The sequence below is a fragment of the Limanda limanda genome, chromosome 5, assembly GCF_963576545.1.
Source record: "Limanda limanda chromosome 5, fLimLim1.1, whole genome shotgun sequence".
NCBI classification, from domain to species: Eukaryota; Metazoa; Chordata; class Actinopteri; order Pleuronectiformes; family Pleuronectidae; genus Limanda; species Limanda limanda.
This window is the reverse complement of record NC_083640.1, coordinates 23,220,435-23,243,239: the sequence shown is the minus strand read 5'-3', so window position 1 is coordinate 23,243,239 and position 22,805 is coordinate 23,220,435. Positions and strand designations below refer to the sequence as shown.

At 42.3% G+C, this 22,805-nt stretch overlaps 3 protein-coding genes across 5 annotated transcripts; 1 reads left to right on the top strand and 2 right to left on the bottom strand.

The window, feature by feature from the left end:
* Nucleotides 1–319: 319 nt before the first annotated feature.
* Nucleotides 320–5,353, bottom strand: LOC133001502 (uncharacterized). Of its 3 annotated transcripts, none has more exons than XM_061071096.1 (5): nt 5,290–5,353; nt 3,587–3,955; nt 2,558–2,866; nt 2,316–2,420; nt 320–2,217 (listed from the first exon to the last, which is right to left on the bottom strand). In XM_061071096.1, exons 2-5 carry the CDS (start codon nt 3,891–3,893, stop codon nt 2,114–2,116), a joined length of 825 nt encoding a protein of 274 aa, XP_060927079.1. In that variant the 5' UTR covers nt 3,894–3,955; nt 5,290–5,353; the 3' UTR covers nt 320–2,113. The 3 variants fall into 3 exon arrangements, with proteins under 3 accessions (XP_060927079.1, XP_060927077.1, XP_060927078.1); XM_061071094.1 differs by having other exon boundaries at nt 5,055–5,308; XM_061071095.1 differs by having other exon boundaries at nt 2,316–2,417; nt 5,055–5,308.
* Nucleotides 5,354–7,652: 2,299 nt separating this feature from the next.
* LOC133002174 (cell division cycle protein 20 homolog B-like) lies at nt 7,653–14,668 on the bottom strand. The gene is made up of 11 exons (XM_061071939.1): nt 14,591–14,668; nt 13,542–13,761; nt 12,713–12,822; nt 12,193–12,244; nt 10,369–10,485; nt 9,750–9,955; nt 9,557–9,651; nt 9,104–9,332; nt 8,135–8,260; nt 7,936–8,059; nt 7,653–7,750 (listed from the first exon to the last, which is right to left on the bottom strand). Exons 1-11 carry the CDS (start codon nt 14,666–14,668, stop codon nt 7,653–7,655), a joined length of 1,455 nt encoding a protein of 484 aa, XP_060927922.1.
* Nucleotides 14,633–16,730, top strand: gpx8 (glutathione peroxidase 8 (putative)). Its single transcript, XM_061071104.1, has 3 exons — nt 14,633–14,873; nt 15,018–15,279; nt 15,992–16,730. The coding sequence occupies exons 1-3, from the start codon at nt 14,667–14,669 to the stop codon at nt 16,153–16,155; spliced, it is 633 nt and encodes a 210-aa protein (XP_060927087.1). The 5' UTR covers nt 14,633–14,666; the 3' UTR covers nt 16,156–16,730.
* Nucleotides 16,731–22,805: the final 6,075 nt, after the last annotated feature.

Sequence of the window (22,805 nt, the reverse complement as noted above, 5' to 3'; positions counted from 1 at the left end):
ACTGATGTGAACCATCTCTGTACAGAAGTCTGTGGTAACCGCTGTTATCATTTACCGCTCATCCGGTCGGGTGGAGACTATAAGTGATGTATGTCATGATCTGTGCAGACGTCTCAGTGAGGTTGGGCCCAGAACGCAGCTGCTAAACGTGGAGGCTGGTGTCGACCTTCTCGGCTTCACTTCCCTGATGAGTGGCTTTAATCACGACTCAGAGGAAACCTAGACTGCTTGAGGAGTGAACGTGACACAAGGCTTGTGGGACAAATCCACAAAAAATAAAACTCTTAGAAAGGTTATTTTCATTTATTGTTACCTTGAATTAATTGTTTTTTTTAATCAGTACAAAAATGTAAATGTAAAACAGACACATAACACTAACGGCTTATTAAATGTTGGATAGCAACCAAATATGAAAAACTAATCAGTGAGCACAAGGCTTGGTTCCTATAGTTGTTATACTGTGTACAATAATTAACAGCTGATTGTAGCTTCAGCTTTTTTCTACTGGTAAGAGAGTGGTAATACTTTCACTAACTCTGTGTCATGAAGAAATACAGATCATGTTCTTTAATTATCTTCAAATGAATAGAACACATCAATCAAGTCATCAATCTCACTGCTTTAGTTAATTCCTACTGACACAGTTTACCACCACAGACACTAACTAATTGCTTTCTGATTACACCGTACCTACACATTGTCAGGTATGACTGGGAAAACAGCTTTTTAGTGTAGGTGTAGGTCTTAGACAGTGAATATAACTCTGGTACAGTACATTTCTACTTAAAAATATCCCAAATACACAACGGATATAAAACCAAACAAACCTAAAGGTGAAAGTGTGAGAACGGCAATATTTGTGCAAAGAATACTTTCTCTGAAAAACCTAAAATCTATTTCATTTCTTGACTCATCAGTGTTAGCTGAGTTGAGATCTTTTTCATTTTTATAACAGCGTTATAAACGTCATTTGTTTTCCAATGAGCTTTGCCCTTGGTCCCAAAACATCATTGGATGTAGGCATCACGCACTAATATAAAAAAATACATGTAAAAAAAATCTAAAAACAAACAAAAGTAATGGCTAATACTATTTGAAAAACGTGTGTCTTTTTGATACAGTCTTTTAGAATTTGCCACCACATCTACATGATGGTGACGTTTTCCATGACGTGGCTTTATGTTATGTAACTTCTGGCCAAATGGACCATTTCACATTTATTGACATTAAGCCTTTTTAAATAAACTAAACGCTCTAAGGTTTTATTTTATAAAAAAAGTTTAAAAAAAGGCTAAAGTTCAAATCAGTTCAGTAATAAAAAGAAACTTCTGTGATCATTTTGCCAGGCACCTTTGTTGACCTCACAGTGCTAATGTCAACATTAACCTACTCTCTAAAGAAAGAGGGTTTCATATATCCCACCTTGTTTCACAGGTTTAAGTAATCATTAATGTGTCCACCCTCGATTATTCATGTAAACAGATTAGCTTTGATTAGCGATGGTTGAATATGAGCTCAGATTTAACGAAACAATACATTGCAGGTATAATCTTTCAGTGTTTGTGGAAGGGATGAGAAGATTCCAGTAAGTATGACACTAAAATACCACAAAAAAAACAGGCACGACTCTTCCTCCACATACTGTGTGTACAAATGTTGTTCAATTACGTCATTGTCGCAGGATTGTGACGTACAACAGCAATATTGTTCATAATTGTTTACGACAGGTCGGCACTTTCGCCTCTGGTCTCTCTGCTGAGGATTAGTGAGTTGCCACAGTGGCCCAATATGGCGCCCGACACATCAGATTGAATGACGGCTCCGCAGTAGCTCCAGTCAGTGGCTGCACTGACTCAAATGGTGGAGGAGATGACGGCGATGCACTGGGAGCAGGCGGCGGTGAGCAGACAGCAGCTTGAGGTGCTCTACTGAGCAACCTCCACAATGATCTACAACACGGATAATTTTTATCCTCGTGGTGACTGGTGAGGTTCTCAAGAACTTCCAAACATTGGTCCTGTTTTTCCAGATTGGAAAGCTCATCTCTTCCTTAAGTTAAATATTCAACTTCTTCTGGATTCTTCATGTTGTCGTTCCCTTAGTGGATGGATGTTTAGCCCTTTTCAGCCAGTTCCTGTGGATTCTCAGGGGTCAGATCAACAATTACACTTTCCATTGACCTCAACTCCTCTGAGACGTCATGATCCAACTCAAAACCTGAAGAAGAAGAAAAGACAGGAGGGATGCATGTTTAACAGGCTGGTTTGTTATGAAAAGTGTTGAATACATTTTCTTACACAACAGAGGAGACTTGCCTTTTTTGATGATACGATAAAGAATCCACAGCGGAGGAGCCAGGGACACGATCCGGAGCAGCTTCAAAATGAGAGGTATGATGTTGTGCTGCTTAGTAGATTCTGCTAAGGAGAAGAGAATGTCAATATATATGACACAGAAATACAAGAATTTACAAGCAACAGGTTTTCATAATGCTTTCAGTGTTTCCTAAAGTCCACAACAACAGACAAATATGTAGTTTACACAAAGTCCTTCCTACCCGTTTTGAAGTGTAAAGTTGTGGGATCACTTTGAAGGATCCTTTCACCACCAGTCACAGCGTCAGGCCGAACAACGAAAGCAGCGACCTGGATGAAGGTCACAGGGGCTGAAGTCAGGTTGGAGATCTTGACGCTCATGAAGGCAGAGCCGTCGGTGTAGGAGTACAGGACTGTGTCACATGTGCTGGTACACGTGGTCACGTTGTAACTGTGTGGTGTCATCTGCATAAAGGCAGAGATGTTCCAGCTGAGATTCAACTGACCGTTGCCCACTGATGCTGCGTTCACTGTCTGTGGAGCAACTGGACCTGTGAACGAGAATAAACAAGCCAGTCAGGTCGGTTTCCCACTTGTAGTCCAGTTCACGTGAGCTTGAGTGTCTTGTGCAGAAGTTTCCTTCACCTGAGGTGCCAAGATTGTTGCTGTTATACATCACACATATAACTGATTAGGGTTTGGGTATGGCTGCTTTAAAGTCTAGTATCATATAAATGAAATGGTTGGAATTCTATGCTTGGCTCTTTCCAGGGAGTGTGTGTGTGTGTGTGGGGGGGGGGGGGGGGGGGGCACAAACACATGCAACATCAGCAATGGCTCGGTTGTGTCCCTGCAATTCATAACAATTTGACAGTGGCCGTGTTTCAATACAGGGGCTGCGTCCTTTGGAGGCTGCAGGGGTTAATGGGGTCGGCAAGCAACGAAACATCCGATGCTTAAGTAGCAGGCTTCAAATCAGCCGTACACATGTTTAAAAAACCAAGGGGCGTTAAAACTTTCTCATCGTGACAAGGTGGTGACGGAAATCCCCTGTAGACCGTCTTGTCTTGGTTCGGCCTTCGTATGCATCCTATGTGCATTATGTCTCCGCATGTGTAATGTGTGTATCTGTATCATTTCCATGTGAGATATGAACATGCACAAGCACTGAAAACAAAGCTCCACCTGGAACAATGAAGGTAATCCACCAAAACGATAATATTTACCAGTTTATATGTTCGTATAAACAACTACGATGAAGCATTACTCACCCTGACAGACAAACATGTGCGGCTCGTCACAGAAGCGAGCCAGCATCTTCTTGTCTTTATCCAACATGGACTCCAAACTGGCACAGAGGCTTCTGTAATTCCTCCTGTACCAGTGTGTGTACTTCAGCTCTTCCCCGTTCACCCAGGTCCAGTTGCTGAGGCTGCTCTGACGCCGCAGACCGAGCCAGAAGCTGACTTTGCTTGAGAGGGTAGCATTGAGGACAGCAAAGTACTGCTCCTCTGTGTTTAGCACGGCCAGGTCCACATAGTACCGCTGACAAAACTCCCGCGCTTTGGACCAGGACATGGGTCTCCGGAACAGGAAGTGAGGTGAGGGGATCTGAGCCACCGCTACAACAAGGCACACCACTGGGTCAGGGGGACAAAACAGAAAGGAAGACTGGTTGAGCTATTAACAGCTGTGTTTCCAACCTGATACCATCACTGGGCATGGATGGATTACTCTATTTTAATACTGGAATGTCTTCCAACTACATCCAGCATTTGTTTAATTTGAATTGTTTCTTTCACAAAATCATCTTTTAGATGGAGTGCTTTAACATTAAGCATGCCCTGTCACAAATTCGCCCTCTTATTAATATTTTCATTTTGTCTCATCATAGTTTTGCATACTAATCCCTTTGTCATTTCAGAACTCAGCCACTCCCCTCCTGCTCTGCACTTCCTCGTTCCTCAGACCCCTTCACCGGCTCCACCCACAGACGCACCTGTCTTCCATTTACTCATTAGTCTCCCAAGTATATCTGCATGCCTGTTCCCTTTGTCCTCTGCCAGATCGTTTAGTGTGTTTGTGCCTGACCTTCCAGCGTTTTCCCTCCTGCCTGATACCCATGGTGACCTGTCTGCTTTTTCCCTGGACTTCCCTTTTGCTTGCTCCTCGTCGGATTTGTTTGTATCGGACTGACTGCCTGGCTCCTGACCCCTGCTACGTTTAATTAACAAGAACTTTGCTCATTCCCACTCTGCTTCAGTGTCGTTGCTATTGGGTTCACGCCTCCTATTCTGCCAGCCCTGACATGCCCCTGCAAACTGCTAAAGATTTACAAAACACACAACGTCCTCAAAGAAACACAAAATTACATCTAACTGATTAAACCGGCTGCTAGTAACCACAAACACTTGCAGGATTACAAAGATGTAAAATTATCTCAAAATATAGCTGCAAAACAATACTAAGACATGTGGCTGCAAAGATTCACAAATAGTCTTGTTTCACTTTCCAATTCAGGGACCTTAGGGTCTTAGTCATACAATTATACAACAGCCCAGGTACATGTGGTATGTGATATATCCTAATTCTAAGATTATATAATAAAAATGAGTTCTACCCAATGAAATAAACAAATCTGATATAAATCACATCTCATGTCAGCTGCTGCGCTTGTGCATCATCTCTCTAACTCATTCCAAGCTGAAATGAACTATTAGTCAAAGCATATTTGTTTACCCAGAACAGCCAGTCGCAGCAGAATCTGCATCTCGCAGCCAAACATCAGATCTTTTTTTTCCAGCAGTATATTCCAAATCTTAGAATTCCGAGTATGGAGATTGTCTTTAGGCCAAAAACTCATGCTCTGTCCCCTGTCGTCTTCCTTAAACTCCTGCTGCTCTGGACGTTTTATTAAATCAGGTCTCAAACATGCGAGGAGATGCAAGAGGTGGGTCGGGTGGGCGTGGCTCACCTGCTGGCTCCCTGCATTCCAGAAATACTCCATTTCCTGTTCATTACCTTACAATGGTGCTGCTCTCGTATGTTTATTTAAGGGCCAACAAGAGCTATAATTAGGTTTCTAGCCTTTCTGATGATGAAAGAACCGACTGTGTACTTTGGATAGGGTTCAATTCCTGAACAGGAATGATGATGCAACCCAAACTGAACACTGGGATAAAGGCGAGCAGCTTTTGTAGGAGCTGCTAAAAATAGCGTTCTGTAGCCCCTCCTTGATTCAAGTGCTATATATAAAAGTCCGACAATGAGTTTCTGGAACAATCCACAGCGTGAGAAAATGCATGACAAATCCTCAAAGAAGGTACATCTGCAATCTTGGCTATTAAATGTGACCTCATTGCAAAGAAAACATGTAAGTGATATCCAAGGGCGCATCCTATTTCAGGAGATCTTGTTTTGTCAGTTTATCCTTGAAGTCATGCTCAGTGTTGGGAATAATGAAAATTGGAAATGATGATGAGTTACTCTCCCTCTCCCTCTCTCTCTCTCTCTCTCTCTCTCTCTCTCTCTCTCTCTCTCTCTCTCTCTCTCTCGAAGAAGAAGAAGAAGAAGAAGAAGAAGAAGAAGAAGAAGAAGAAGAAGAAGAAGAAGAAGAAGAGAGACATTTTTAGATACTAATTGAAATATTTTAATCTATATTTATCAATTTATTATATGTGTTAGCCATCATCGTTACACAAGATGGACAAAATATCCATGAACTATAACACAAAACCATGCAGTTAGAAAACTGTATCATCAGTCTTCTGGTTTTCTACATCCAGCCATGATCCCTGAGGTGATTATGACAGATGAGCAATTGCATCAGTTGCAGCCCAACAGGCGACATGTGCACGTATAGGAACGTTTTCAGTTTTATTCTTCAAACACCCACGGGGACAGTTGGGGTCACAAGTCCTGAGAGGCAGTTCAGTTTGCAGGAATTAACCTCGTTTCAGTTTCTAAATTCACAAATCTTTTTAAAAGTTTGATTTGTTTTCTCTGGAAGTTTGCATTGCACAGCGTCTGTCTGTGAATGTGTGTGTTGATGAAGAGTGGTTTGGTGCAGCCTGAGAAACGGATGCCTGAGGTGACAAAGTCAAAACCTCACATGTTGCACTATGTGTATTTCACTCAGGGTCTTCAAAGGAAGTCTTCACCACTTTTTCCACAACAGGCACAAAGTGTTCTTTTAATTCTGACATGACAAGTTCTAAATGAAACATCTTTCAACACGCAGACTTTTGCTTCGCTTTCATTTTATCGATGTGAAACATAAGTGTGGGAGCTTTTCTCTTTGTTAATAAGTCATAAAAAACGAATTCCAAATTGCACTCTGATTATCTGCCAGAAAAAGAGTCAAGCAGTGCCAGTTCACACACACACACACACACACACACACACACACACACACACACACACACACACACACACAATACATTCACATAAGAAAAACCCAATTTTATATTATTGTCTAGATGTACTGTATTTGTCTGTATAAAACAATTGTGTTGTGCTACTACTTCTATAACATACAATAAGTAACATCAGCCTCTAGGGGTCTCTCAATCAAAACAAAACGAACCAACCAAAAAGACCTTGATGTCGTGAAGCAGGAAATCGACCTGAAAATCATGTTCACAGATGATGTTGTGTGTTTTATTCATGTTACAGAGCAAATGGCAATAAAATAATCATTATCCGTTACATGAAGCTATACAAAGCGACTTCCTATTGGTCGTTGGTTCTAAACCGTCGACCTTTTGGTTGGAGGACGACTGCTCTTCTCTTCAGCCACAGCCACTACTAAAGAAGAGGAAATAAACGCACACTTGCTAACTGGTCAGCAGTGAAATCTTTGTGGCGTTAAAACTGATGTGATGTCATTGAAAGGCGACCAAAATTAATAAGATTGCGGATTTCTCTGGGGTTAAACATTGTTGGAAGCATTTTGGACAATGTAAGTACACATTTTTTAGACATTGTCAGATATAATAAAAACGTTAACTCGATGGTGCTATATGTCCTTTTATTTATATATCCTGTTGTTATAGTTTCATGCTCTCTCAACATTTTAAAGTAAACTGCTACATAAAAAACTTCCACAATGATTTGTACAAATTCACCCTGAAGGAGCTTATGTCTTATCTAAGTGTTACAACACATTCGACTTGGAGGTAATGTGGTTACTTCAGTGAAGTTGCACAGGAAATGTGCAGGCTCCAGACAGTGGTATTTCCAAGAAAGTTAGCGAACGTGTGTATGTGAACACAAGTTGCGAAACAGGTCTGACCAGTTCTCCAACCACAGTCCTCATCAGTGATGTGATGGTGATGATTAAAGGTCCCAGATGCGGAAACACTGGTCGGCTGCAGCAGAGAAAATCTGAGAACTGTCGGGGTTTGAGGCCAAGTGCAGAACTCGACGAGAATGACCTAAAAAAAAAAACATAACAGCAAGATTTAAGGTTTAATGTTGAAAATGATACATGGTTTCCCCCTAACGTGTCATGATTCTGTGTTCTTGACTTATGATTTATCTGTTTTGATTTCAATATTTGTTGGGCCTTGGGGGAGGAATGAGCTCTATATCTAGTTGATCATATTTCCGGTTCTCTTACCGGTGAGCGTACAGACCGGCTGGAGGGAGGCGGACCCCCAGCTCCAGCAGGTGACTTGGTGATGAGGAAGGCCGTGACCTGTGACCAGACACCTCTTCTTTTCAGCCCATCGTAGAGAACAGATCTGCAACTGGACACATTAGGACTTGTACATCCAGCATGTACACACGGTTAAATACTTCTTTGATAATTTAAGCACCTGCGAGTTGGTGTTGGCAGAATTCACACACGTCCCCGATTGTGTGTCCCAGATTCTCAGCTCTCCGTCTTTCCATCCTCCACCTGTAGCGATGATCTTCTCTTGCCATGGACACCATCCCATCGCCTGATCACACAGACACAATGAATAGTTGCAGGATTAAATAACAGTGTTTCACCAACCAGGATCAGGCTCCACAAGCTGGCACGTGACTGTAGATAAAGATGGATGACAAGTCGCCACTTACTCCAGCTGTACAATAATGAAGCCAAGATATTCTGAATATGGGCGCTACCATCTTGTATTGGTGACGCAACTTGGAGCCTGCACAATCATGAGTCAGATGTCAATCATGATTGCTCAGCCTGATTTTACAGCATCAAAAAACTATTTAAAACCAAACCAGTCCAAACAAATTTAGGTTTAAACAAACACGAGTAACATAATATCTAAAATGGCAGAAACCATCTTTGAGAAACATTTTACTTCATGTGTACTTGTCTTAGTTTGGTCCATGTCCCATCTGCTAACATGGAGGAGGCAGGGTTTATGATCTATACCGCAGCCAGCCACCTGGGGGCAGTCAAAAGGTTTTGGGTTCACTTTCGGAGAGCTTTCATGGCATCCATCTTTAAACTCAGTCTATAGCTGTGTCCCAATTCACGGGCTGCTTCCTTCGGAGGCTGTGTTCTAAGACTGATTGTGTCACAGAGGCACGAGTAGACTGTCTTATTCTGACTCAGACAAATGCATCCTTTCTTCCCTGACCCACTAAGTGGATACTTCTCAAGTCCACCCATCCCCGGATTCTTTGTACTTCTGTGACTTATTCTTTTTCATCAAAGAGTTAATGGCAGTAGTTTCGGATTACAATTCAACCAATACAGATTAAAAACTCTGAGTTTTCCTAGACAGAAATATCACACAAGCAGTTTCTTATTCTCATGTCCCAGTTCCTAGTCCTCTGACCTTAACAGCACTGGGCTGTTTCATTGTTGTCACCGGCTGCTTTGTCCTTGTGGGTCCTGCGATGTCCCGGTCCCATATATGGAGGAGGCCGTCTGTGGAGCCGCTGGCCAGCCAGTCGTCGCCCGGGGACCACTGGAGGCTGCAGATCCCCTCGTCCTGCACAGCCGCACCAACCAGAGGAGCAGGAGCCCGAGGGTCAAGGTGATGGATGTGTCCGAGAACTGAGCCGCTGTCAGATTGTGGGAAATGTTGTTTCACCGCATTTGAGAAGAACTTCACACTGATAATAAATGTTCTGCTTCTTTCATGCTCAGGACAAATTCACCTACATTTATTTTTGCTGAGGAAATAAACTGATATTGATTAATTTCTGCTTTAGTGAAGTTTACAAAAAATGGTTTTCTGTGTAATATGGTAAACTGAAAACACACACACACACACACACATCAGTACCTGCTGAGTAACTGCTGCTGCCAGGAAAGGGCTCCGACCACAGAAAGGTGTGACGGCAGACGCCTCATATTCTGCTTTTGTTCAACATCCCACAGCTGAAGAGTCAAAGAGAGACAATGACACCACAAACCGTCCTTTGCACAGACCCCTTTAACCACAATCTGTATGAATCAGTTTCTAGTGAAGTGCTTACCTCAACCTCCCCTCGCCTGGTCCCAATGCACAGAGCTCTGCCGTCTCTGCTCCAGCACAGAGACGAGACCGACTGGTTGCGTCCCGTTAGCGGACTCGGCTCCAGACTTCCCACCAGAGCTAGGGTTTCTGAATTCCAGAGGAAAACAGAAGATCCCAGGGCTAATGCAACCGTACCGTTACAACTGCAGTCGAGAACATTAGTGTCTGAGGGGGAAGAGATGGGAAAGAGGGAAGGGCCAGAGATGCTCTACTGAATTTGATTTTCTTGACAGACTGATAATGTTGTTATTTCATACTTTCATGTACTTGCTTAAATCGGGGGTTGCTGTTAGCTCATTATGCCATGTGTTAATGAGTCAAAACAGCAGTAGAAAGTAGTGTTTGATAGAAACGGTCTTAATTTCTAAAAATATTGGGAAATGACGTCTGCTGTCGTCCTGGATTCTTCTTCATCCCCAGGTGATACGTCAATTAAAAAGAACAAGACTAGAGATATTTAATTATACATTCATAATAACATAGGAGGTGTTAACTTCGAATCTTTTCAGGGTCATTGAGGCTCTGTTTTCTTCCTCATGCATTTGTGAATATAAAGAAGAATTTGAATCTTCTCTTACAGTAGTCGTTCAGAAGTGACGGCGCTGCCAGCTTCATCACTGACCGTCCCTGAGGACTCTCGGGAGCTTTGTCCAGAAATGTGAACGGCTGCAAACTACATCTTCTCACATCAGCGCCTGCCGATGGAAAAACAACGTCTCATATCAGCAATACATCTTCAATTTACCGATGATAGTTTCATACACATTCATTCTCTCTCCCCGTGGAAAATTCAAAGTCCTCTGGTGTGTCATTTAAAAACAAATATTACATTAAAAACAGAATGACAGCAAACATCCCTATTAAAGCATATGCAGCACCAATTGATTTCATCATCTATATCGCTTATCCACTGAGGATCAAATTGTGGATTAATGACTCGTGACTAAATTTGCACTGAAGTGTACAGAGACACAAAATGTTTAAACAAGTGTGAAACAACTTTCTTGTGTGTGTGTGTGTGTTTATGTGTGTCTTTATCTCGTATCTTGTGCGGACGTCATGACTCCATTATCTGAACTGATATTAACATAACACAATCATATCAGAAAAGTCAAACATACACGTATGACACTTCTCAAGTAGTTTCTATTTTTATTTAAGCCATTTGTTTCCTGGAGTTACATAAGACAGTGTGTGTGTGTGTGTGTGTGTGTGTGTGTGTGTGTGTGTGTGTGTGTGTGTGTGTGTGTGTGTGTGTGTGCGCGCGCGTGTGTGTGTGTTTGTGTGTGTGCGTGTGTGTTGGGGGGAGGGAGGGGTTGGCGTGTGTGTCAAAAAGTTAAAAATAGAGGTCTCATTTATAAAAGAGTGCGTAGGATTCATGCTAAAAGTGTACGTACGTACAAAAGCCGGAAATGGCGTACGCCAAAGATAATTCCGATTTATAAAACCGTGCGCACGCTCACCTGAACGCCACCTGGAGACGTTCGTTCGTGGATCTGCCTCCAAATCCGCCCTCCACACGCCCACTTTCAACCATAAATGGTCAATGCAAAGGCATGAATATTAAATGATGCTGCTGACCAATGGGTTTCCACCGAGATTCCTGACGGAGTCACCGCATAAAGCGATGTGAAAAGGAAGTGACATCGGGGTGTTTGTTAGTGAGGTGGAGGTGAAGAGCGACTTTATGGGACAGCAGTGATGTCAGTAATAAAGAAAATACACTGACACTCTGCCGCTGCTGCTGTGGATGACACACTGTGTGAGATCAGAGATCACTGAAGCCTCGCTTCCTCCTCGTCCTTCCATTCACATGCACACATCGAGCAGATCCCCGCACCACTGTCAAGGCAGTATTTATTTATTTAGAGCATCGGACCGATTCCCTCACATCAGTGGTTCCTCTCCTCCTCTGGGATAGTATTTGGAAAGTTTCTTCATTTCTTATAAGTAATCTCCAGTGCGCTCTGTGCTCTGTGCGCTCTGTGCGCTCTCTGGCTCAGTCCCGTTCACTGCAGTGATCTGATGATACACGCACAGTGTTAGAAGATATTATTAAAACCTATTAATGACTCGGCTCTGTAACTCCGCGGTTAAATCGAATCTGAACGTTATTCACTGTAGGATGTTTCATATATTTTTTAATTAAAAGGCTCGTGTGAAGCAGATATGTCGATCAATAATCTGCTTCAGTTCACCACCTCGCGTCTGCATCGCCACTTTCCCGTCTCCAAAACGTTCGTAGCCTACGGGTGGGTCTAAGTTTGCGTAGAAATACGCACATTTTCCCGTCAAGTTTTTTTTTATAAATCCCAACGCTGGCGTGAGAAGTGGCGTACGCACGTTTCAGGCCCCGTTTTGTGCGTAAGCAACGGTTATAAATGAGGCCCCTGGTGCTTTACCATTCTGTTGTGTGCCGACCGGTTCTTCCACTGCTGCTCTCCACATCCATCCCTTTCAACAGAAATATATTATCAGATTTCATATACTACATGATTTTATGTAAACATATTATTTTTCAAACGTATTTAACTATAAATGTCATCAAAGTTTCAGACATAAGCAGCCACTGTTTCGAAACCACAGGTTCTCGTTGTAGTTACACAATGTATTTCTGATTCATCATGAAGGGGCTATAGCAGGAGGAGGAGACCCCAACACCCTGTCAAAGATGTTCATCTCTGACGACAACCGTGGTTTCGTTTCCATGTGGCAGTAACACACACACACACACACACACACACACACACACACACACACACACACACACACACACACACACGCACGCACACACACACACACACACACACACACACACACACACACACACACACACACACACACAAACACACAAACACACACACACACGCACACACACGCACACACACACGGACACAGAAAAATAATATTCCTGAAACAAACCTGTTGTGGGACATTTTTTGATGCAGGTCGTCCTCTGGCACTGATGGTATGTGACGTGTTTAGAGGTATTAAGGTCGACCTGTGGGACAAACCTCCTTCCAGTGTTGTCTCTGATGAGGACAAACGATGAGACAGATATTGACATCAATTAAAGGAATAAATAGACTGTGTCTGTGCAGATCGATTTAATTTAGTTAATGAGGGGACTGTTTGGCCTGGGGCGGAAAGACATGTGCTCTTCTGAGTGATTTTTGCTTTTTTGTTTCATATCATATGTGTCCATTCATCCCCATATAAACGTTTTATAAATAACCCTAATTACACAACTATGATGACTCACTCAGTCATTTGGAGTATGTGTGTGACAGAGCGAGAGAGAGAGAGAGACAGACAGACAGACAGACAGACAGACAGACAGACAGACAGACAGACAGACAGACAGACAGACAGACAGACAGACAGACAGACAGACAGACAGACAGACAGACAGACAGACAGACAGACAGACAGACAGACAGACAGACAGACAGACAGACAGACAGACAGACAGACAGACAGACAGACACACAGACAGACACACAGACAGACACACACACAGACAGACACACAGACAGACACACACAGACAGACAGAGGAGTCAGCATGGACTTAATGGATTAATGAATATATAGGGTATCATATAATGTATAAGTATGTATACAGTTGTTTCTGGGAAATCAGAGACGCAGAGAGTAAAGTATACAGTGATGTAATGACGAGGCTCTGGCCCATGCAAAGTACAGGCAGGTCTGCAGAGGAGGGTGATGTGGGGTGTTGTGGAGATAATAACCTTGCAGCGCCCCCTGTAGGCCTCTGCGTGCTGCTTCATGGTGTGCCGGTGGAGAGTCCAACTCCAGCCTCTGACACACGGTGTCAAACTCGAAGCTCCGCTCCCTCTGGCGCCGCCCAGTGGTCAGAGGTGTACTCACAGCAGGCGCCTCGCTGCCGCTCCTGGGGAAGTGGATCCACCTCCTGAAACGTTTGTATGAAACGCTACAAGCGTCGTTTGCCTGAGAAGACAAAGAATAACAATAAATTATATTATAACTCACTGCAAAAAAAATGTAAACACCATAAAACTTCAAACGTCTTCAAACTTCACCACAGCATCAATGAGGCCAAATACAGATCACTACTTCTGGTGGAAACTTTCAAAGCAAAAGCATTGACATTAACCTGTGACCCTTGATTCCCTCTTAAAGACACCAGTCAAAATATTAATGTATAGGCTGTAAATCCTGCTCTAGGGATACAAATATTTTGTTGAGTAGAATTTCATCATTTTAATAAATTTGAGAATTGCGGGGAAAAAAACTAATTTGAAAGAAAATATCTAATACTTAAATATTTAACTTTTGTCTTTATCCACGTAATAATTTTCCTAGACTTTTACTTATTTAAATTTGACTTTATTTTGTGATACGTTTGATAACATTTACTTTATTCTCATTTTAGCACTTTATTATCATACTCTCAATATGATGACCTTTTTAATTGTGCCATTGTATATAATTCATGTAATGTTATGTTTTTTCCCTCATTGAATTAGGATTTTATTCTGTGTTCCCATGATTTTTCCTTATTAAGCTAACACCTTACTCCTTTAATATTGCGACTCTCAATTCTAACTTCATTCCTGTCGTAATATTACTACATTATTCTCAAAATCTTTTTCTTTTCTTCAATATGGTCCTGATACTCTGTCATACTTTCTCTAATAGGTGTAATCGACTTTATTTTATGTAATCGACTTATTTTGGCAGTGAGACTGGTTTTATTTTGACAGATTCCTCCCCGTGCTTCCTGTTCCATCCTGGTCTAGCTCAAGGGGCTTTTTACGCAGCGCCCTCCTCCATCCGCCCGACACGTCTGGAGGTCCTGACATCGACTCGCGGTCTGTTCTTCCCCCTCCAACATGGAGGCCTTAGGGGGCTACCCCACCAAGACCTCCGGCCCCAGAGCCAGGCTGCTGCCGGTGCTCTTGAGCATGACGGTGGGGGTGGGCTGCTTGTTCCTCCTGCAGACGCAGCTGCTGAAGCCGAGGAAACCCAGAGACTTCTACTCCTTCGAGGTGAAGGACGCGAGGGGGAGGTCTGTCTCTCTGGAGAAGTACCGAGGCAAAGTAAGTCCACATCATCAATCCCCTCAGGGTTCATCTGAGGGGTCTGTGTCCTGGTTAACCACCGTGGGAGGGGAGTTCTACAACAAATATGTCTTATTTGTCCAATAACCAAACTTTTACGCGCTGTCCCCTCGGTGTGTCCAGGCGTCTCTGGTTGTAAACGTGGCGAGTCTCAGCGAGCAGACGGAGATGAACTACTTGTCTCTGCAGGAGCTGCACCGGGAGCTGGGCACCTCGCACTTCAACGTGCTGGCGTTTCCCTGCGGACAGTTCGGGGACACGGAGCCCGGGAGCAGCCGGGACGTGGAGGCCTTCGCCAAGTCCACGCACGGAGTCTCCTTCCCCTTCTTCAGCAAGATCAAAATAATGGGCTCAGAGGCGGACCCTGCTTTCAGGTTCCTCACAGGTCAGACAGACACCACGCATCTGTCCACACATCTGTCCAGAATTACACGTGTCCAAACAAGCTCAACTATTTGGGAGCAAACTATAAAGTCACTGTGTTTTAAAGAAGCTTATGATAATGATTATTTATGTCTACACCTAGTCTCCACCTTATTCTCAAACTATTCATTTATGATCATGGTATTTGTCAGATTCCAAACTACTTATTATTATTATTCAAGCTCACACATGTGGCCACTAATATTCAGCTCATAATGAAAAGGTGAAGCTGTATTATTTATTACTGTCTGTGAAAATACACAAAGATACTTATAAATGTAGAAGTAGTAGATCTCCCCCTTTATGTTCACGTAATATCAATGCTCATGACTAATTTATGAACTCCTGAGGGATTGTTAGCTCTGGTACTGATGTATACTCACTGAGTGTTTTTATTGACTCTCAATGTTGTGTGGTTTAAATTAGTCTAACCAGTGGATACAGGTATTAAGTAGCGTTGTTGATTGATTCAGGTCCAAATCTTGACATTATAGTGCAAAGTGTTTGAATTTAACACTTTAAACACTTGCCCCATCAATCTCTAACTAACGAACGATTCTTCAGGATTATTTTGACCATCTCCTGCTAAAATAACAATTCATCCTGATTTATGGCTCAACTCAAACTTTTCGATGTATCTTTAATGACTCGATGAAAACCTTTTGTTTTTCCAGATTCTGTGCAGAAAATTCCAAAGTGGAACTTCTGGAAGTTCCTGGTGAATCCCGAGGGGAAAGTCGTCCGCTTCTGGCGAACAGACGAGCCCATGGAGAGCGTCCGGGCGGAGGTCACGGCGCTGGTGCGGGAAATCATCATAAAGAAACGCGTGGAGCTATGATGGAGCTTATTGCCACACGGCTGTTTTCATGTCAGCGTTTCCTGTGCTGGATTAACAAGCAGTGGACTGGGAGCTGCTCCAGTGAGTTTGGTTTGGGCGACGTCTCCAGACACTAAGAGACCAAATTATCCACTAGCTTCAGACACAAATACCATCAGTGTCAAAGCAAAGCACGTCAGGATATGTGTGTGTATTTGTGCGTAATGGGGACCATCCTGCTAATGACAATGATGATGATAAACTCTCCATTTGATGACCACTGCTGCGGCTGAAGAATTTTTAAGTGTTGGATTTTTACACGTTTACTTGGTTTAGTCTTGTCTCTACTTCCCTAATGTTTACATTCAAATCTATTTGTTAAGGTGAAGCGTTCCAATTTGGCAATTCTGACTGATTTGAGCCCAGCAAATTGTGAAACATCCATCCAGCAATAAAACGATTTCTGCATTATCTGATTTAGCCGATGAGCCTGGAATCTTTTATGTTTCTGCAAATTACCTAATTTGCAAATGTAAATTTAGGCCTGGAATGTTTATGCCATACCAAATATTGACTGTATATAAAGATTGATGATGCGTTTCCACTTCTTCCATCTTGCATGGTACCACAATACAAGCTCGACCAAGTCAGTCTCAGCTGTCAATCATTATGTTTTACTCTATTATTGTAGCATCAAAAAAGAAAATCCAAGCTACCGGAAAAATTGACACTTGTACAAATATCAGTGTGGTAAAAACTACCTCAAATGACAGAAACCATCTTTGAAAAGAACACTATCAAACGTGTACTTTTAATTTTTTATTTGACCCATCCTCTGACCCAAAGAAGGTTTATGACCTATACTGCATCAAAACACCAGGGGGCATCAGTCTATTACACCAACTTGCAAGCAATGCAAAACAAAAGCGTTTGATTCTGATTATTTTTTAGTTGTAGAAGTTGCCGGTGAAGATGTTATTGTGGACAGTTGGAGGGCAGCAGCAGGTAAGCTGGCACTCACACAATCAACCAGCTAACAAGACACTGCCTTCCAGCCACCCACCACAAGACAGCTGAGAAAAACCATCACACAGTTGATCCCTCAAAATAAACCTCATTCTCTCCCATTTGCAAACAGTCTTTGGTGAATCAGGATGCTTGAGTCTGGCGCTGCAGGTGAATGTGACTGTTCAGGTCGCAGAGCAGAGTGAGCTGGCAGAGGAAACGTCAGCTAACATTACACTGCCTCCCAACCAGTCACAGCCGTGTGCAAATTACATGGATTTACTGAACGGATGTTGTGGATGATTGTTAATTGTGGTGTCAACTGTTAAATGTGAGGTTTGCTTGTATAAAAGCAACAAGTTATCGCAGGTCAGTTGAAAGCAGCAGTGAGAAGTGGAGCTGGCAGCTGTCAGTCATATAGTTACACAGCAAGCAGCGGACACTGCCACACTGTCACCACCAGGTCAATCTATCCATCTATCTATCTGTTTATCTATCTATCTATCTATACAAATGTGGACAGTGAGAAAACAAAGACATTTAAAAAAGATAGTTAGCTGATTATTAACAATAAAACAAATCTTAAACAGTAGAACAAATAGAACAAATAAAAGTCAATAAAGTGGGATAAAACCAGACTAATAATAGATATCGCAGATAAAGTTGAAAAAACAATTGTAACTTTAGATGCATCAAATCAAGTCTTTAAACCATAGAGACGACTTTTAACCTTCTTGCTGCTCAGGAGCTACTCTTTGACAAGGGGGTTAGAATTTGGATTTATTTGTTGGCATAATTAATAAAACCCAGTTCCACAAAACTTATTGGCAGGATGGGATCTGGGCCTGAGAAGAACCTATTATTCAGATTGAGGGGTGGATCAAGGGTTGTTTTCCCCCTCACTTTCTTTAAAGCAACACTATGTAACTTTTGCTGAACAACAGCGCCCCCTGCAGCCATAAGTGGGGACTGTTTCTGTTGGGCTCTGTGTCCTAGCGATTTAGTGGTTTTCATGTCAAGTAAAAACAAAGACTTTCAACGTGTTACCCACGATCCGCGGCTTCCTGAACCAGAAAAGCTGCCAAAGTTTGTCTAGAATTTTTTATATTCTAAAGTTTCCTACTGAATATTGGAGATAAACACAGTTTATTTATGACTTTTAAGTCTTTTTTAACTCATTCACAACTCTTAAACTTGCTGGACCTGATTCTGACCTTTTAAGCTGCATCAGTTACACAGGCGATAGGACCCACTCACCAATGTTACATAGAGCAAGAACATTCAGAAACGGTCAGGTGCGGAGTGGGAATGAACCATCACTCCAGTTTTATACATTATTCTCCCCTCTTACCTGGAAGGGGTAGTGCCTCCTCTTTCCCACAGAGTCCCTGAACATGTCCCTCATGTCGTCCTGGTCATGAACAGACAAACAAAAGAATAAGTCAAGGTGATTTTCCCCATATGCAAAACTTATTTATATATAATGTGTTGTTTGCTCCATGCTGAACAACATGTTAACGCAATGAGGAGCAGTCGTGTGTTTAGAGTTTGAAGTGGTTGCCTGGTAGCAGCAGCAGCAGCAACAGGCCACATAGTGCAAACAGGGACATATAGTTCATGAGATAAGATAAGGTAAGATGAGATAAGATAAGATAATCCTTTATTAGTCCCACTATGGGGACATTTGCAGTATTACACCAGCAAGAGTCAAAATAGGCCTCAGAAAGTAATAAGTTACATGCATTAAGTGTGAGCAATATATATAATAACCATTGATATTGCACAGTTAAGAGAGTTATACTATTTCCCAAAGCTCACCCATTCATCTTGTGGTTTCCAGACGCATCTTCAGCGCTAATGGCTGTGTCTCCTTCCCTGTGTGCGGGCACTGGGAGCACTGGGAGCCGGTCATGCCTGGTGCACCTGTCGCCTCCTCTCCTGCTCCTCTCCGGACTCCGGCCTCTAAATACTCTCCCCGGGGCGGACGCTGGCGCGGGAAGCTCCGTCCTCCGGGCTGCTATTGGCGGTTGCACGTGGACCTGGTTTCTACGGGAAACTAAAGAGACACAGAAAACAAAAGAGCAACGCGGTGAGGCTGTAAAGCTGCAGCGTGTTGTCATCACTTAATAACACAAGGACAGACGCTAATTCCACTGTTTGTCGTGTAAATACCCAAACACACTCGGACTGTTATCAGTGTTTAACGGGGGACATTGTGATGACTGATGACAACAATAATAATGATAATAAAATAATCATATCATCATCATTATTATACGCACCTGTTCAAATATGTAAAAGGAGGATTGATAAATATTAAAAGGCCTTGAATTAATAGCATTTTGTTTCAACAATAAAATTATAGCGGGAAAATTAGACGATAATAACAGTAACTATTTTACAATAAAATAACTTAGATGCATTTAAAGGGTTCATGCAAGATGTTTTTTGCCCAAACATTTTTAAGAGACATATTAGGTTAAAAAGTTAAAATACAGGGGATAATGCATTATATTATATTATATTTGATAGTTGTTTTTAGTTAAATTAATCTTTATCTTATTCTTGTAGTTAAGGGAAACAATAATACAGATAAAAAAAATCTGATGAAACACACCAACACCATTAAATTAAAGCACAATATACTTAATAGATATTTTGGATCAATGGTTATACATCTATACATCTATACAGCTGTATATCTATACAGCTGTACATCTATACATCTATACATTTATATATCTATATATTTATACATCTATATATATAGCTCTATATCTCTCTCTATGTATAAATGGACCCTCAGGTGCCAGTTTAATGACGAGCTGCTGTGGCGCTAAGTTCTCTGAACGGCGCGAGCGGACGCACGTCGCCGCCACCTGTCACTTCCATATGCGCTCGCACCGCGGGCGCGCGCCTGGCACCAGGTGCGCGCCCTGCACAGAACAGAGCAGCTCCATCACCAGAGCAGCAGGAAACATGTTCTTTAAATACTTGAATCCGTCCATTATCAACAGCAATCAATAGACTGCACATGTGACCGCTGCGTTGAATGTGACCCGTGGAGGATTGTATGTAACCTGTGATAATAATCATGTCAATCATCAAATGTCCAACTCATTCAACTTCATTCTCAGGCTTTGAATTCAAGTCTTGTATTTTTATTTGATTTATTTGATCATATTTTATTTTATTCTTGTGCATCTCTTCCTTTATTTTATTTCACCACTTGTTTTAAACTTGCTTTATGAATAAAATCGACTTGACATTCACAAAATAACCAGTTGATTAAACTACCTGCTTTTAGTTAAAAATGTTAACACCATTAAGTAAATGACAGCCTGTACAACTAATGAAATGTTTTATGTGCCCATGTGTTGGTGGGGTTCTTCTTGATTGTTGCCTTTTTATTGCTTCAAGTTAATAGTTGTTTAGTGTTTTAAATCTATGAACTGCTTTGAATAATAAAAACTATTTAAAGGCGTGACATAAATAAACCGTGTAAATGGCACGTGCACCTCCGGCTTCCCTCCCTCCTCCACCCTCCCTCCACCCCCCCACCCCCCCCCCCCCCCCCCCTTCACAGTGAATGAAGGGACTTTCTCCGCCTTCCTTCCCGCGGGACTCGGTCTGGTTTGCTGGCTGCATGAGGTTTGGCTTCAGTCACCTTAGAGACTCATTGTGTCTGTGTTTTCACTTCGTCCCCCCACCCCTCCCGCACCGCCCCCCACAGTTTGGCGGTAGCTTAACCGGTCAAAATGTGTCACAGGCAGCTTATGAAACCAAGCTGCGGTGTGAGGCTGCGTGTGTCTGCAGCTCAGAGAACAAGCGGCTGGTTCGCAGTTTGAGAGGCTGGAGCATTGACCTGCTGGTGGTGATCTGATCTGAGCTGAGGGTCTGACACCAACAGCCTCCTGCTTGGTGCACGTTGGCAGCAGGAACGTATGGTTGGCAGTGAAAGTCTTTGGTCAACCACTGGGGTCAGGGTTAGTCAGGATATATGGAGGAGCACCATGCATGAGGAGCAGTTAGCATTGGGACAGTCTAAAACAACAACAGGCCCCTGCACACATGCTTTTGTAGTTTTTATTACAAGTCATTCCTCTGTGATTCTGCCTCTTTGGTCATTTTGTATCAGTTTGTACTCCTTTTGTTTCTCAATGGTGGTTGAACATCCCGTTGGTCCATCACTAATGTGCCTCTACGAATTTTATTCATTATGTTGGTATGTTAGTCCTTGTCCTTTATCGTGTGCAGATGTAGGATCGTGGATCATGACGGTGCATTGCGAATCAGAGATTGGGGGCAGCTGATCATGCACTATACGACTAATGCAACCACAAGACTACTTGATATACAATATGCCTAAGCTCACATGTTCTAATATTAACTCCTCCGTTTCCATTGTCATTGCTTCTCCCTTCATCTCTATCAGACATTTTCTTATCCATAAATACTTTAAACATTGACACACTTTTCCATTATGTTAAAAACTGTTCCTTCAAACCAATGTTGTAAATATTGTAATTTTTCTGATGGGCTCAAGTACATGCAGCATCTATTGCACTTATGTGCAATAGATGCATTGAGGACAGAGGATGTCCCACCTTGTTAAGCATCATGAGACAAATTGTGAATTGTGAATATGGGCTATAGAAATAAAACTTGATTGATTAATTGCTTTGTGTTTATTTTATTGACTTCTAGCTGTAAACAGCCACGTATGGCTCTGATCCCCACATTTGCAAGGGATTTGTTGCCTATGCAAAAAAAAGTAATCCAATCAATTAATACATTTATATTTGTAGTCCAATTTCAGATATCACAGTGTTTCTAATCGGTCTGCGTGAGTGAGGTTTGGTTGAAGACTATAATGTATAAACGTAAGTGTGTGGACCGTGTACCATAGGGTGTCTGCACCTAAACTTTACTTACTTCTATTTGTAACTTTTTTGTATTTGTTGACTTTCATTTATTGTTTATGTGTAAGCACACACTGCTTTGTTCATAATTTTGATGATACAAGTATAATTTAAAGAGGGGGGTGATGTGGTTTGGTATTTTGTGTTTCCTCGGGTGGAACTTGGTTTGGTTCCTTTTGCATGGGGCTCCCCCAAAGGCCCCTGCGCATTTGCCGGAACTGAAATTCATTTACCAGTTGAACACACATCCCGACTTCCCTGTCTAATTAATTTCTCCTTATCTTAATTTGTGGAATTCTGTTGTTCATGACAGAAGCAGCGTGCAGCAGCACTGTGAGGGGCTGCAGCCACTGCTCTAAAGTAAACACGGCTCAGGGGGAATCAGGGGAGTTTAAACAGGTGTCTGAACAGAGGTGTAACGTTGTCCTCTGACACGCTGCCTGACACAATCCTGCGTTTTACAGCAGAAGCCCTCAACAGGGAGGCTGGAGGAAGATACCATCACTGATACCTGCAGGTCAGAAGGTCACATCCTCTCTAGATAAGTCCCTCTTTCCTTCATGTTTGTATTTCCTCTGTTTTCTCCTCACCCATGATTGAAAGATGTAACATGAGACTGGAGAATAAGGTTTATACTTATATTGTTTTTATCACACAATAAGAGAAAAAGAAAAATCTGTTTAAATTTCCAAATTGGCAGGATACAAACAAGGATGTTGCTGCAACACCCCATGACTCAGGCCT

Excerpts from the sequence above, each read along its gene's own strand:
- LOC133001502 (XM_061071094.1), bottom strand. The coding sequence starts at position 5,178 with ATGAGTTTTTGGCCTAAAGACAATCTCCATACTCGGAATTCTAAGATT. Across the intron at positions 3,956-5,054 it reads GCTGCGACTGGCTGTTCTGG|TGGTGTGCCTTGTTGTAGCG; the intron begins GTAAACAAATAT and ends CCCCTGACCCAG. Across the intron at positions 2,218-2,315 it reads TTATCGTATCATCAAAAAAG|GTTTTGAGTTGGATCATGAC; the intron begins GCAAGTCTCCTC and ends CTTCTTCTTCAG.
- gpx8 (XM_061071104.1), top strand. The coding sequence starts at position 14,667 with ATGGAGGCCTTAGGGGGCTACCCCACCAAGACCTCCGGCCCCAGAGCC. Across the intron at positions 14,874-15,017 it reads TGGAGAAGTACCGAGGCAAA|GCGTCTCTGGTTGTAAACGT; the intron begins GTAAGTCCACAT and ends CGGTGTGTCCAG. Across the intron at positions 15,280-15,991 it reads TGCTTTCAGGTTCCTCACAG|ATTCTGTGCAGAAAATTCCA; the intron begins GTCAGACAGACA and ends TTGTTTTTCCAG.
- LOC133002174 (XM_061071939.1), bottom strand. The coding sequence starts at position 14,668 with ATGTTGGAGGGGGAAGAACAGACCGCGAGTCGATGTCAGGACCTCCAG. Across the intron at positions 12,245-12,712 it reads CAAAAAATGTCCCACAACAG|GGATGGATGTGGAGAGCAGC; the intron begins GTTTGTTTCAGG and ends TTCTGTTGAAAG. Across the intron at positions 9,652-9,749 it reads CCAGGCGAGGGGAGGTTGAG|CTGTGGGATGTTGAACAAAA; the intron begins GTAAGCACTTCA and ends TTGACTCTTCAG.